Genomic DNA, 13270 nt, shown 5'->3' on the forward strand with positions numbered 1-13270 from the left:
TATTAATTAAGAAAATAATTAATATTTAAAAATATTATTAAATGCTTAAAATCACCTATAAAAATGATATTAAAAAATTATTATATTTAATTTATAGATTACAATTTTAATTATTTTGGCTCCTCCAATCTTTTTTTTTTTTTATCAAACTCCGCCACTGTATTTAAACACCTATCATTTTACATGTATAGCGTAAGCGACTGGTTTGGTAGAACTATAACTCAACTAGTTTGCTTCCAAGATTGAAAGATTAAAATATTAATTGATTGAAGGTCATAATTTTACTAGTAAATTTTCTGCAATATTTGACAACTTCTGTTTCAATTTATAAAATATGGAACATATGAAAAGAATGAGTGTACATACACACATATGTAGGAAAAAACACTACAAGAAAAAAGATATATGTCTATGGAAGTTTTTATCTATCAATACAATACACATCACTCCCTCTCTCTTTGGATCTCACAGCCGCCGCTCGCGGTGGTGCCACCGTTGCACTCTCCGCTGCTCTCTATTCGATCTCCCTCTCACCGGTAACTAGTCTTCCTTTTAAATTCTTTTCCTCGTGGTTTTTAGAATATACGTCTAATCAAGTTTCTGAACCGTATCGTTTTCTGTTATTTTTTATGAATCGAATGGTTTGAATTTTTTCTTTCATTCTCGTTTTTTTTCTTCGAAATTAAAATTAAAGATTGGTTTATAATTTTCGTCGTTGTTGTTGTTGATTTAGATACTAAGAAGGTAAAGTCGTTAACGATGGACGAAGTCTCTGGTAGTAAGAGTTGTGGCACTTTGGCTCTTTCTGGAGGTTGATGAAGGCGAGAATCTTATCCATTTTTTTTATGTTCATTAATTTTAAAATCTCTGCGTAATGAATAGATTTTTTTATTTAAAAAAAGTCTAAAATCTATTACGCATGTGGATCTTTGAGCATTTCAATCATTTTATAGTATTTTTACCATATGCTATAAAGAGAGGTGTGCAGAATACTAATGGCGAGTTGATGGCTGACGAGATAAAGGCCAACTATTTTTTTTGTGATTTTCAAATTTTAAGAAATTTTGCACTTATGGTTTAAATATTATGGTAAATGGAAGTGTATAACCTGTTCTGTGTGAAAGACATTACTGTTCTTAACTAATATCATTCATCAGTATCATTTTTAAAATTATTTGAGAAGATGATTAGCAAGTGTATTTCACCAAGGATGGTAATTAAACTCGACAAATTTGTTGTCATTCTTATTTCTATGCTGGTGGCTGAACTGCAGGACCTTGAATAGTGTCCTTATAAGTTTTATACTTTTCTGATACTTAAACATATATTACATAAGTGGACTCTAGATATGTTTGCATTATATCAATTTATTATTAGATGTTTCCAATCATCCTGTAGGTAAATTCTGATCACTTTTGACCCGTCATGATAACAGGAATGGCAGCCCTGAAATCTTGTTTAATACTCACATAATTGCCTTTTTACATTAGTAATATTTTATCTTCTTTTGTCCCAAGAGACAACTAGAAGAACTCAAAGATCCACTATCAGTTATATACTAAATGCATTACTGATCTGGCCAACTGTGAGGGGAGCTAGTTAAAGACTGGTTTTATATCGATCACAAGAAAACTTTTTTCATATTATCCTCAACATAAAAATCCTTGGATGTTAAAGTGGTTGGAAAAAATAGTATAATATTTTATTTCCTTCAAATTATGAGGTCCCTTTTGGAGCTCAATTAAACTTGGCGTAAGTTCGCCTATGATGATTTCAATGAAATGGTGGGCTTAGCCTCTTTTTGTGTTTGAGGAATAACATGCTCATTTTCTAGTCTATGCCTGTGTTCTGTCTTATGCAGGGGGGCATTATTTTGGTTTTGTTGGGGTTATATTTGCTGTTGGTTATAGATTATTTGGGTTGGGTGTTATGTTATTCATATTTTTATAACCTCCAATATATATAGTTTGTATTAGATGATCTTGAATTAGTTATCGGATCTTATAATTCGTAATGGATATTACTTATCTTTTGTTTTTTCTGTTATTATCTATATATTCTCTTGGCTGATTCTAAAAAAAATTATCCTCAACTACATTTCTAGGCTATAGTTGGATGAACACAACTGAAATGAATGGAAACCAGCACCGTTACAATCCTTTGCTAATCAGTAAGCATTGACAAGGTTCAAATAAGGCTCTGCGTTTAGATTCGGTGCAGAATCAGAGGTTGGATAAGTTGAATTACTAACTTAGATAATAATTATAATTGTGGAGGTAGTGAAATTGAACAGTGGAAGGCACGTGAAGATGAAGGTGGACAAACAGTGGACATTATGCGTATTATTTTAACTTATGGGCTTGATCCAATTAATGGTTCAGTGGAGAACAAACCATGTCTAACGAAAAGGGTAGAAGAATCTGGGAGAAGACTGCTGAAAGAAATAGTAGAGCACAGTAACAAAGCGGAAAATTCTAATTTTCCAGACAGCACAGAGGTTGTCACTGGACATGTTAAATGAGCAAGACAAGGGAAAAATAGATGTTTCAAATATGAAGCAAGGCGACTGGCTTTGCCCGAAGTAGAACTTAATTTCCATCTACTAATTATTTATTGTATTAAATTGAAATCTTGTGCTAGTTTCTCCTGCACTTGTTTATGTTTTCATTTTCAATTTTCATTGGCCAGATGCAATTTCATGAACTTTACTAGAAACATTAGGTGCTTGCGCTGTGACAGCTTCTTTGAGGAAAGAATCAACCAATTGAAGGAGGATAATAATCACCTTCCTTTGAAGAAGGGAGACTGGATATGCAATAAGTAATGGTTGTTATTATCTTGTAGGCTTATATGACACTAGTATTTAATTTTAAATTATAATCAATTTTGATTTTTGAAGATGCAATTTCCTAAATTTTGCAAAGAATACAAGATGTTTGCAATGCAAAGAAAGGACTTCCAATCGTCAAATTAATCCCGGGGAGTGGTAATGTGACTCAGGTTCTTTTCAACTATACTGGTATTTTGTTTCAGTTTCTGTAAGAAATGACCAGAGTCTTTTTGTATTTACTCACTATTGAAATTATTGAATTCCTGTATGTGTGCAGGTGCATCTACATCAATTTCAGAAGAAACATGGTTTTCCTGAAATGTGATCATAGACGCCTTATAGTGTCAAAGGCTTCAAGCTCTTCCCTTCAACCTCAGCCAGAAGATATAGACCACGATAAGAATAGCAAATTTGCCTTTGTGGCACATTAGGGTAATAGAAGTGATGAAACACCAATGGTGTTTGAAAGAAAAAATAGGAACAAAGATTCACCTATGTGGAGATTTGTAGAGGATTGAAATGAAAATAACAAGTGCTTAAATAAATCAAATAATCCTTCTGAATTTATAGATTTTCCTATTGTTGGAGGTAAGACTCACTTGACTAAGGTACAAAGGAGAGAAGCATACAAGACTGAGTTGCCAAATCAGTGCAAAAGGCCTTCATGGCAAAGTGAAACTGATGACAAGTTTTGTTCTTCAAATAACCTGAGTACTGATAACGAGTTTTGTTCTGTCAATAATCAGAGTACTAATGATGAAGAAATGGACGAATGGTTTGGAAAAAAAGGTAGGATTCCAGAAGAGTTATATTTGTATGTAATGTCTATGTAAACATTTTTCCATTGTCTAACTAATCAAAAATCATGATAAATATGATTTTTAAGATAACTATTATAAAAATCAACAAACTTATCATAAAATATAGTTTTTTATTTGATTTTTAAGGTTTGAATGTCATCTATTTTTAAGTTAGGCTCTTATTGTTGTGCTTAACAGGTAAACATAGAAATTGATTTAATTAGGACATAGATTAAGTTCTATGTGCTTGTTTACTTTTGAATCAATTCTTTTTTTTTTTAATAAGACTTTTGAATCAATTATGGAGGCTCCTCCATTATTATTCCCCTAAAAATATTTAGCAGTATGATGTTACTTATGTGAACAAATTTAGTTACTTTCACTATAACCAATCAATAGATTTTGCCCTCAATAGATTTGAGTTTCACATTGAGCATTGTAAAATATATACGATTGCTTCAACATGATGTTTTTTATACCATAAGAAAAGAATGTTTTGGACAAAGTGGTTAGAAGTGATGAATGTGACATTGAGGAGGCAGCAAAGTATGTACCTCAACACAGATTTTGAATTCTTGAAGAAGGAGGATCATAATGGTGGTTCTTACTGTGGGAGGGTTGATATGGAATGGTAACCTTTGTTGTGTCCAATGCTGGTGATTGTCATGCTGTGATTAGCAAAGAGGGTATGGCTGAAGTCCTAACATCTGATCACAAGCCTTCTAGGGAAGATGAAAGGGACAAAATTGAGACTCGGGTAATTCTTGTATCATGCATGATATTATTATTCAGCTATTAACTAATTAAGCTTCTATTTTGAATTTTGTATGATCAGGTTAGCAATCAGGAAGCAATAGATATTACTTGTCCTTTCTGTGTAGGGAACAATTGACAACAACCTTTGTTGGCTTGTAAGAACTATGGATCAAATGACAATGATGAAACCTTAGATCATTTTGTGCATACCCAGGTATCTATAACACGCAGAACTTGAGTAAGAGTTAGGAGAATACAATCAAATTTTTGCTCAACCTAATGTATAGTTGTTTATCAACATTTTTTTATTGCCAACACCTATTAGATTCCCTTCTCTCTCTGTTTTTTTTATTTGTATGATGCTTGTGAATGATTGTAATACATTATTAGGTGAGCATAGCAAAGAAAGTAGTGAAAGTTGAAGTGCGTCTCATAATTTATGATATCAGAAAAAAGTGGCAATGGTCATGAAGAAGGCTAGAGCAATGGGCCAGATCATGATGATATTGGGTTTGTTGGCACTGTTCATTTCCCTCTTTATCTTGGTTTTCTTGACCTAGTCATTGAGACAAACCTTGTCAATGCTCTGCTTGTATATGAAAAAAGATCTAAAGCTTCTATGAAGATATAAGATAATTGGGAGATTCAATGTTTAAAAAAATTAATGGAAGCCTTTTGGGTTTGTCAAAAAAAAACTTCGTACCCCATTGCCCAGAGGCTCTTCGCTATGCGAAGGTATGGGGGAGGGATGTTGTACGCAGCCTTACCCTTGCATATGCAAAGAGACTGTTTCCGGATTCGAACCCATGACCAACAAGTCACCAAGGCACAACTTTACCGCTGCACCAGGGCTCGCCCTCTAAAAAAACTTCGTACCCCATTGCCCAGAGGCTCTTCGCTATGCGAAGGTATGGGGGAGGGATATTGTACGCAGCCTTACCCTTGCATATGCAAAGAGGCTATTTCCGGATTCGAACCCATGACCAACAAGTCACCAAGGCACAACTTTACCGCTGCACCAGGGTTTGTCAAAGGCTGTAGAAAATTTTGCTTATGATTAAAAGAGAAGTGATGTACTTGGAAATATCATAAGAGGATTTTGTTTTATAATAATATTAATAGTATTTTGGAAACATAAAGTATCTCAATAGATAACGAGCAATGTGAGTTTTTTATTATGTGACTTTTACCTACGATTAAAGCATATAAGTACAAGTAAATGGTTTGTATCTACCGTCACTCAATGGTAGGCGTAAGTTAATTGATGTAATTTCATGTGGAGTTTGTAGGTCTTGGATCTTCTTCATCAATGGAGTTTCTTGTTTCTTAAAGATCAATGACAGCGGAATGGAGAAGGAAGAAAGATGATTGGAGATGTCACTTCAAAAAAAAGATGAGTCAAGAATAAGTTCACTATCATACGAAGTCATGAATAAGAGCTTGAACGTAGGAAAAGATGAGTGGAGAGAGAAGGAGCATGAAATTTTATGCCTCAAATGAGGTATGAACTTTGAAGTATAATTCTCAAATGATTAAAGTTGAAAAAAATGCGCACACAAAACTTCTATTTATAGCCTAAATGTCACACAAAATTGGAGGGAAATTTGAATAGATATTCAAATTTCACTTGAATTTGAATTTGAATTGGTGGAGCCAAATTTGGAGCCAAAATTTCACTAATTATGATTAGTGAATTTTAGTTATGGTTCAGCCCACTAATCCTAAATCAAGTTATTCTTCACTAAGTGTACTTAGGTGTCATAAGACATGTAAAACATGAAGGACATATACAAAGTGTGACTCTGTGATGTGGCAATGGAGTGTAGCAAGTAAATGCTTATCTTCCTTGGGGTGTAACAAGTAAATGCTTAGGGGTGGATTTCTCTGTGGTATTATCCTTATCTTCCTTAGGTTTTGAAGCTTGTCCATAAGCTCCCTTTCATAATAGGAGAGAATGTGTCTCTTCCTAAGGGCACCCTTAAGATCATTCCAATACTTTACTGAAAGATCCCCATGAATCTTTTATTTCCTAATAAAGGAAGTCCACCAATAAAGGGCATACCCTTGAAAGTTAAAGGTAGCCAATAGAACTTTTCTCCTTTACTAATATGATGGCAAGCAAAGAGTTGTTCAACATTCATTTTTCAATCTAGGTAGGCCTCAACATTATCTTTTCCATGGAAATATGGAAGACTAATGTTAACTTCTTGAGGCCTTCTGATGCAATCTTATCCCGCAAGGGTATTGAATAGAAGACTCCAAGTAGATTGGGTCAGAGATCCAAGGGAAGGCCCTAGGGTTCTCATGAGCCTTAGTATAAATTTTGAGCCCATGGACTAAGTATGAGCCTGCTTATCTTTGTAAATATTAAAATAGGTTTTTCCTTCGTTTGGACCTTATATTTTGGCCATTCTAGTAATATAGGGTTTTAGCATTGTATTTCGAGGCATTTTGAGTAGTCTTTGTAGTAGAGAATTTTTTGTATTTTCATGTATTTTGTCATGGGGGTGAGCTTAACTATTATAGGGGGTGTGTAGCTAAACTCTAGTTTTTCATATCAAGAAGGTGAGCTTAGCTATTAGAGAGGTGTGTGTAGCTAAGCTCTAGCTTCTTTAGGAATCTTCTTAAGGAAGTTTCTCAAGGAGGTGAGCTTAGTTATGAGAGGGGTGTGTGTAGCTAAGCTCTAGCTTCTCAAGGAAGTTTTCTCAAAGAAGTTTCTCAAGGAAGTTTTCTCAAGAAAGCTTCTCAAGGAAGCTACCTAGTCTATAAATAAAAGCATGTGTAACACTTGTTGTAACTTTGATGAATGAGACTCTTGTAAGACAAAACTCAAAGTTCAACTTCTCTCCTTTTTTTCTTCCTTCAATTTCGTGCTCCCTCCTCTCTCTTTCTCTCCCTCTTTCTTTTCCTCCATTGAAGCATCCTCTCCAAGCTTCTTATCCAAGGCTCATCTTGGTGGTGAAACTCCTTCTTCCATGGCTTATTCCCTAGTGGATGGCGCCTCCTCTCATCTCTTCTCATTTGTCTTCCGCTGCATCTCCATGGTGGAAAATCACCATTAAAGGACCTCATTGAAGCTCAAAGATCCAGCCTCCATAGAAGTTCCACAAGCAAGCTTCCATCACTTTCTATCCTTTTCTTTTCTTTGGGAGGGATGTTTAGTATGTGACTTATGGCGCCCTCTATAATAATCGCTAAGTTCTTCACTTAAACTCTTGCAAGAGTCATGACTACTATAGGAGACATGTTTTTCTCTTTTCATTTCTTTCATTATTTTTTTTCTTTCTTCCTCTCTTATTTTCTCTCTTTCATCTAGACTTATTTCTTCCACTCTTTTTTTCCTTTTTCTTTTCTCTCTTGTTTTTCTTTCCACAATTTAAGGGATTTTAACTCATCTAATATCTTATACAAGGGGTCTTTAGGAGTAGAACCATCACCATTAACACTAGATGAAGAATGAAGACTCATATTGATTCCTAAGTTATGGTTCTTTCTTGTTGGGGATTTGAAAATAAAAGGTAAACAAAACTATAGTTGAAACTTGTCAAAATAAACACTAAAAGAGGTGTGAAAGATAATGTAAAAACTAATTGGTAAAAAACAAGTTATATAGGTTGTTTGACAATAAAAGGTAAAGGAAATTTAAAGCAAGCTAGATGGTTTCCTATGTGAAGGCTTGGATGACCCTTTGGAGGTCCCAACTAGGTCTTCACTTAGTCTACACGGTTTACACTAAGTTATTACACACAAATAGAGGTTTGGGTGGTCTCTTGGAGACTCCCAATACATCCCTGAAGAATGTCCAAACACAAGGAATTGCAATAGAGAAAACAATTCAACACTCAATTGTTCTATTACAACTAATTTAACAAAGCAATTAAGGTCTTCAAATTTGTCTTCAATGCTTGTTTGCTTTCTCAAGTGTTTCACTCAAGATTTGGTAAGACTTTGTTTGCTTCAAATCCAATGGTGCTCCTAGGATGGTTAACCTCCAAGACTCAAAAATATTTCTTCAAGCAACACACCAAAGTGTAATTCTCAAATGATCAAAGTTGAAAAGAATGGACACATAAAATCTCTATTTATAGTCTAAGTGTCACACAAAGTTTTTGAATTTTTATTCAAATTTCACTTGAATTTGAATTTGAATTGGTGGAGCCAAATTTGGAGCCAAAATTTCACTAATTATGATTAGTAAATTTTAGTTATGGTTCAGCCCACTAATCCAAGATCAAGTCCAAGATTCTCCATTAAGTGTGCTTAGGTGTCATGAGACATGTAAAACATGAAGGACGTGCACAAAGTATAACTATATGATGTGACAATGAGGTGTAGCAAGTAAATGCTCACCTTCCCCTTAAGATGGTCCAAAATTTAATTGGATTGGGCTTCTCCCAATTCAATTAAGTTTATCTCCAACACACACATCAAATAGTGCATTTAATGCATGTGAAATTACAAAACTACTCATAATATAAAAATTAGTCTAGATGTCCTAAAATACAAGGGCTAAAAAACTCTACATTACTAGGGTACCCTCCCAACACTATGGAACCCTAAATACAAGGCTCAAAAATAATGAAACCTTAATCTAATATGTACAAAGATAAATCGTTGCCTTGTGTTAAGAAAAATTACAGTTGTTTAATTTGTCGTCCCTATAGTTCATTATGAGAGAATAGGCCCTAAGATTTGGAGAGACTCATGAGGGAAAATTGATGCTTTGGTTGCAGGGATAGGAACTGGGGGGGGGGGGTCAATATCAGGTGTTGGAAGATTCCTTAAGGAGAAAAACCAAGATATCAAGGTTGATTTGTTTACCATGCATACTTTCTTTACTAGGAGAGAACTTGGGAACAAGTTTCTTATACTAACTTTATGATTTCTTGTGCCCCCCCCCCCCCCAAGCTTTATGGTGTGGAGCTATAGCCATGTCAGCTGACCATTCTGTATATTTCTCTCTGGTCTATTTCATTGTATAACTATTGGGTTTTTTCTTGGTTTTCAGGGCAATTAAAATTTAGAAATCCCAAAATGGAGGGGAAAATATTTTCATCTCTCTATCAAGATGTATAGAAGAAAATTTGTTATATGCATTGAACAATAGAATTGGAACCAAGTTAAAATTGGAACACATGGAATAAAACCATGCTTCCAAAAGACCCTTTGGGAAAATGAAAACAGTAAAACGCTTAAAATTAAAATTATTAAACTAACAATTATGCTAAATAGAGCTTAATTTTAGCTTATTTCTCTAAATACATTTTTATTTTGGAATTAACAATAAAAAATCCCATTCAGCTCGTATGTTCTTCATTGTTCCCATTTTTTATTGGTGTTTTTCCATGATGTCTATAGAGTGAAGCACTAAAACCAGTGTTGCCTGGAATATTTGTGTGTTGTTTCAATGGATCTACAGGATCTGAAATCAATTCAATGTTAGGGACCCCTTTGTGCATTTTTTTTTCTTCTAAAATAAAGTGCTCGATAGTCAAGAGTCAAGATGTGTAAATGAAACATTTTTAAATAAACAAGTTATGCAAAACAATCATTTTTGTTTGTTATAAAAAGTATTTTTTAGAGGGAGTTTTTCTTCTTCTTTTAGAGATAATTATACTTACAATATATATATATATATATATATATATATATATATGGACAAAAATAAGTAGTTAAACATATTTTTATTTAGTGTTTGGATAAGGAAATCTCACATAAAGCAAACAAAGTTCGCTAAAGACTTGTTGGATCATAGAATGTTAAATAAAGAAGAAAATGAGAAAAATCACATGTTTGATCTTCTTTGTTGTTTTGTTTGGAAAATAATAATAATAATTTTTTCTTTTTGAATTAGCAGGGCCTAAGAAAGATTACATTAAAACATAACGAGGGAACTGAATTCCAATAACAACACTAGACTCAAACATTGAGGTTGTTGCTAAAAAAACATGAATTCATCTTCCATATTGCACGCAAAATCCACCAAACTGAGGTGTGAATGAGAACATGCAAGGACTCCACTCTCACTCAAAGTAAAATACAAAATTGCAATATCACTTTCTATAGGCAAGACTAAAAGAGAAGAGCAACCTCACAACGTATATAATTCTACCAAAGATAAAATATAATAACTAATAGGTGTTAAAGGCCAATTAAGCAGCATGATTCTTAAAATTACCACAGAAGTTACGTTCCAAAAGGTAAGAATCTGATCCAAGGAATTGGTGTTGGTATCATTCCCAAAGTTCTGGATGTAAATCTCCTAGATGAAGTTATTCAAGTATCTGAATGTACTAGAATAATACATGAAGATTGTTATATGCACAATATGGAATAGTGGAATTGAATATTCGTTTAGTAATTGTGTATTGAATGTATTTTTCAAACATTTCCAATTGTATTTGATTAAATTGTTATATGCCTTAAAGGACTGGTATTTTTTCAGAAGTAGTAATACACAGGTTGTTATCTTCTTGGGAAATATATTTCTGTTTCTTATGATGTGAAAGAGTTGCATAAAAGGATTCAGATTAATCAATTAAACAAGGTAAGCAAACATATGCAGGGAAAAAAGAAAAGATGATTAGTTTATCATTTTGTTTCTCGGTATGATAACTGAATAGTACAAAATCCAAATTTAAGAAATTTGGATTTATTGAGCAAAAGTCGTTAATGAGCTTTAGAACAAGCCATCTTAAATCAAGAAAATAGACTTGTTAAATTAGCATGGTCAGCCTAAATACAACTCTTCATTGTTTTTACTTTTCAACGAGACTTTTGCAACTCAAAGTTTACTTTGCCATATCTATTTTTTGTTTCCAGCGTAGTATACAAGGCTGTTTTTTTTTCCTTTTAGAGGTTGAGTTGAACTTGTGTCTCATTTCGAGCAACCATTTGAGGATGTTTTATAGTCTTAGAACAAAATTTGTTTACTACTATTAGTTTATTTTGCTAAGCTATAAGAAAAACTTCATGAAATTATGATGTATGAAAAACATCTTATATGTATCAAATTAGAATGAAAAAGCAGTGTAAATGTTGTTTATGTTGTCTACAATATCAAATTATGATGTATGGTACTTTTATAATAATTATTTTAAAAATCATAGAATGATTTCTACTTAGTTCATAGTATAAAAATATTTTCACTTGAAGTATAAGGAAATTAAACTAATCAATTTATTTTCACAAGTTCTTATGAATGGCACCTTAATGCAAAAGGCACCAATTTTGTCTTTTTTATCAATTACAAAAAAAGAAAAAAACAAACAAATCTTAATATATCATGTGACTAATTGTATTCCCTTTACTTTTCTCTTATTCTTGTTTCTAGAGTAGGCATAGTACTTGGAAGAGATACTAAGAGAGGCATACTCTCATCCTGTTGTTGAAGGGATTATAATGTTTTTTGGTCCAGCTCAAGTTTGTTTCAACTGCATGACTCTAGCCTATGAGACTTTCATAAACACTCCAGCTGGAGATGTTGTCGACAATCTGATTCAGGAGTGTGGAACTGTTACACATCCTCTAGCCTATGAGACTTTTAACGACATGACTCTAGCCTAATGTTGCCACAACATATAACAATAGAGTTGTACATATTTCATTGACCCAAAGTTGCAGGGCGCAAGGTACGGTGAGGCGACGATGCAAACTACAGTCAGGCCACGGCAGGAGCTACAGGTAGGCCACATCGGGAGCTAGAGGCAGGCCACAGCACGAGCAAGGAGTAGGATTCCTGGCTCATCTTACAAAACAACATTAACCAAAATAAAGGATCTATGAAGGAGAGTGATGAGCACGAGATCGAGGACAATGATACACTTATTTCCTTAATCTTTAAAAACAAAGATGGTCCCATTCAAAAGTCGTCTTTGTCTCCTTTCCTACTATTTTTCATACAATGGATTCTAAGATGGTTTTATAAGTAATCATCCTAGAACAGGGTTTTGAAAACCGCCTTTGTCTTAGATACTGGGATTTACGAAAGTGCCACCGGCTTTTTATTTAAGACGATTCTCTGGCAACCGCCATCGAAACCGCGTCATAAAAAAAACTTTTTTTAGTAGTGTGTTTTTTTACCAAGAAACAAGTGTACCAACAATTTTGAGTAGCTGCTATAGTTAAGAAAAATAAGGAGATGGAGGATGTGGCATCCACTTAAACCAGCCATTTCATTTTGTGTTTTCAACAATATCAATTTCGTTAATAAAGCTGCAGTTGTTAGACACCATGATGATTGATAAGCAAGTGATGGAAAATATGAGGTTTTTTATGGAAGTACACATTCTTTCTCCAATTTTTTCTCAAAATACACCTATTTACAAAATAATACCCAAACTACAGCACTTTTCATCATCTTTGGGAAGTCGGGATTGGCCACCCTGACTTCCGTACGGTGCTTTGTTTTTTTAATTTATTTTTATTTTTAAATTTGTATTTTAATTTAAATTATTAAAATAATACAAATATTATATTGTATAAATATATTTTTAATTGATTTTAAAAATAATTTGTTATTAAAATAATTTTTTTATAAATTTTTTAAGAGATATATATAGATAAAGGAAAATGTAAAAATTGGTGAAAACAATAGTAAAAAAATTTAGTTACAATGTATGTATTTTTTGGCTAAATTTATGTGTCGTTGAGAGTTTTGTTGTATTATGTACGTTAATTAAAAAATGAGAAAATTAGCTAGTAGTATTAAAACAAATTAAAAAACACAATGAATAAATAATTGATACATCTTTCTTATACAATAGACATAAAATTAAAAAGTGTGGTAACTGAGATGATAGCCGAGAATAAAGAAACATATTAAAAAAATACAATTGCAACACAAATATGATGAAACTAATGATAATTTGAAAGATGTTGTGCA

At 33.2% G+C, this 13270-nt stretch overlaps 1 protein-coding gene across 11 annotated transcripts; it reads left to right on the forward strand.

Annotated features, from left to right (window-relative positions):
- The first annotated feature begins 214 nt into the window (after positions 1-214).
- LOC102669698 (uncharacterized) lies at positions 215-10707 on the forward strand. 11 transcript variants are annotated; one of them, XR_005886827.1, is made up of 8 exons: positions 2103-2170; positions 2277-2581; positions 2689-2820; positions 2900-3000; positions 3108-4600; positions 4777-4896; positions 5676-5887; positions 10244-10688. XR_005886827.1 is itself a non-coding variant. In XM_041006090.1 (6 exons), exons 3-6 carry the CDS (start codon positions 2511-2513, stop codon positions 3259-3261), a joined length of 444 nt encoding a protein of 147 aa, XP_040862024.1. In that variant the 5' UTR covers positions 230-536; positions 734-821; positions 2105-2510; the 3' UTR covers positions 3262-3393. The 11 variants fall into 11 exon arrangements, 2 of the variants coding, with proteins under 2 accessions (XP_040862024.1, XP_014618591.1); XR_005886828.1 differs by having other exon boundaries at positions 2105-2581; positions 2925-3000; positions 10244-10698; XR_005886823.1 differs by having other exon boundaries at positions 2105-2581; positions 10244-10697.
- The last annotated feature ends 2563 nt before the right edge of the window (positions 10708-13270 follow it).

The sequence above is a fragment of the Glycine max genome, chromosome 10 (assembly GCF_000004515.6).
Source record: "Glycine max cultivar Williams 82 chromosome 10, Glycine_max_v4.0, whole genome shotgun sequence".
Classification (NCBI taxonomy): domain Eukaryota; kingdom Viridiplantae; phylum Streptophyta; class Magnoliopsida; order Fabales; family Fabaceae; genus Glycine; species Glycine max.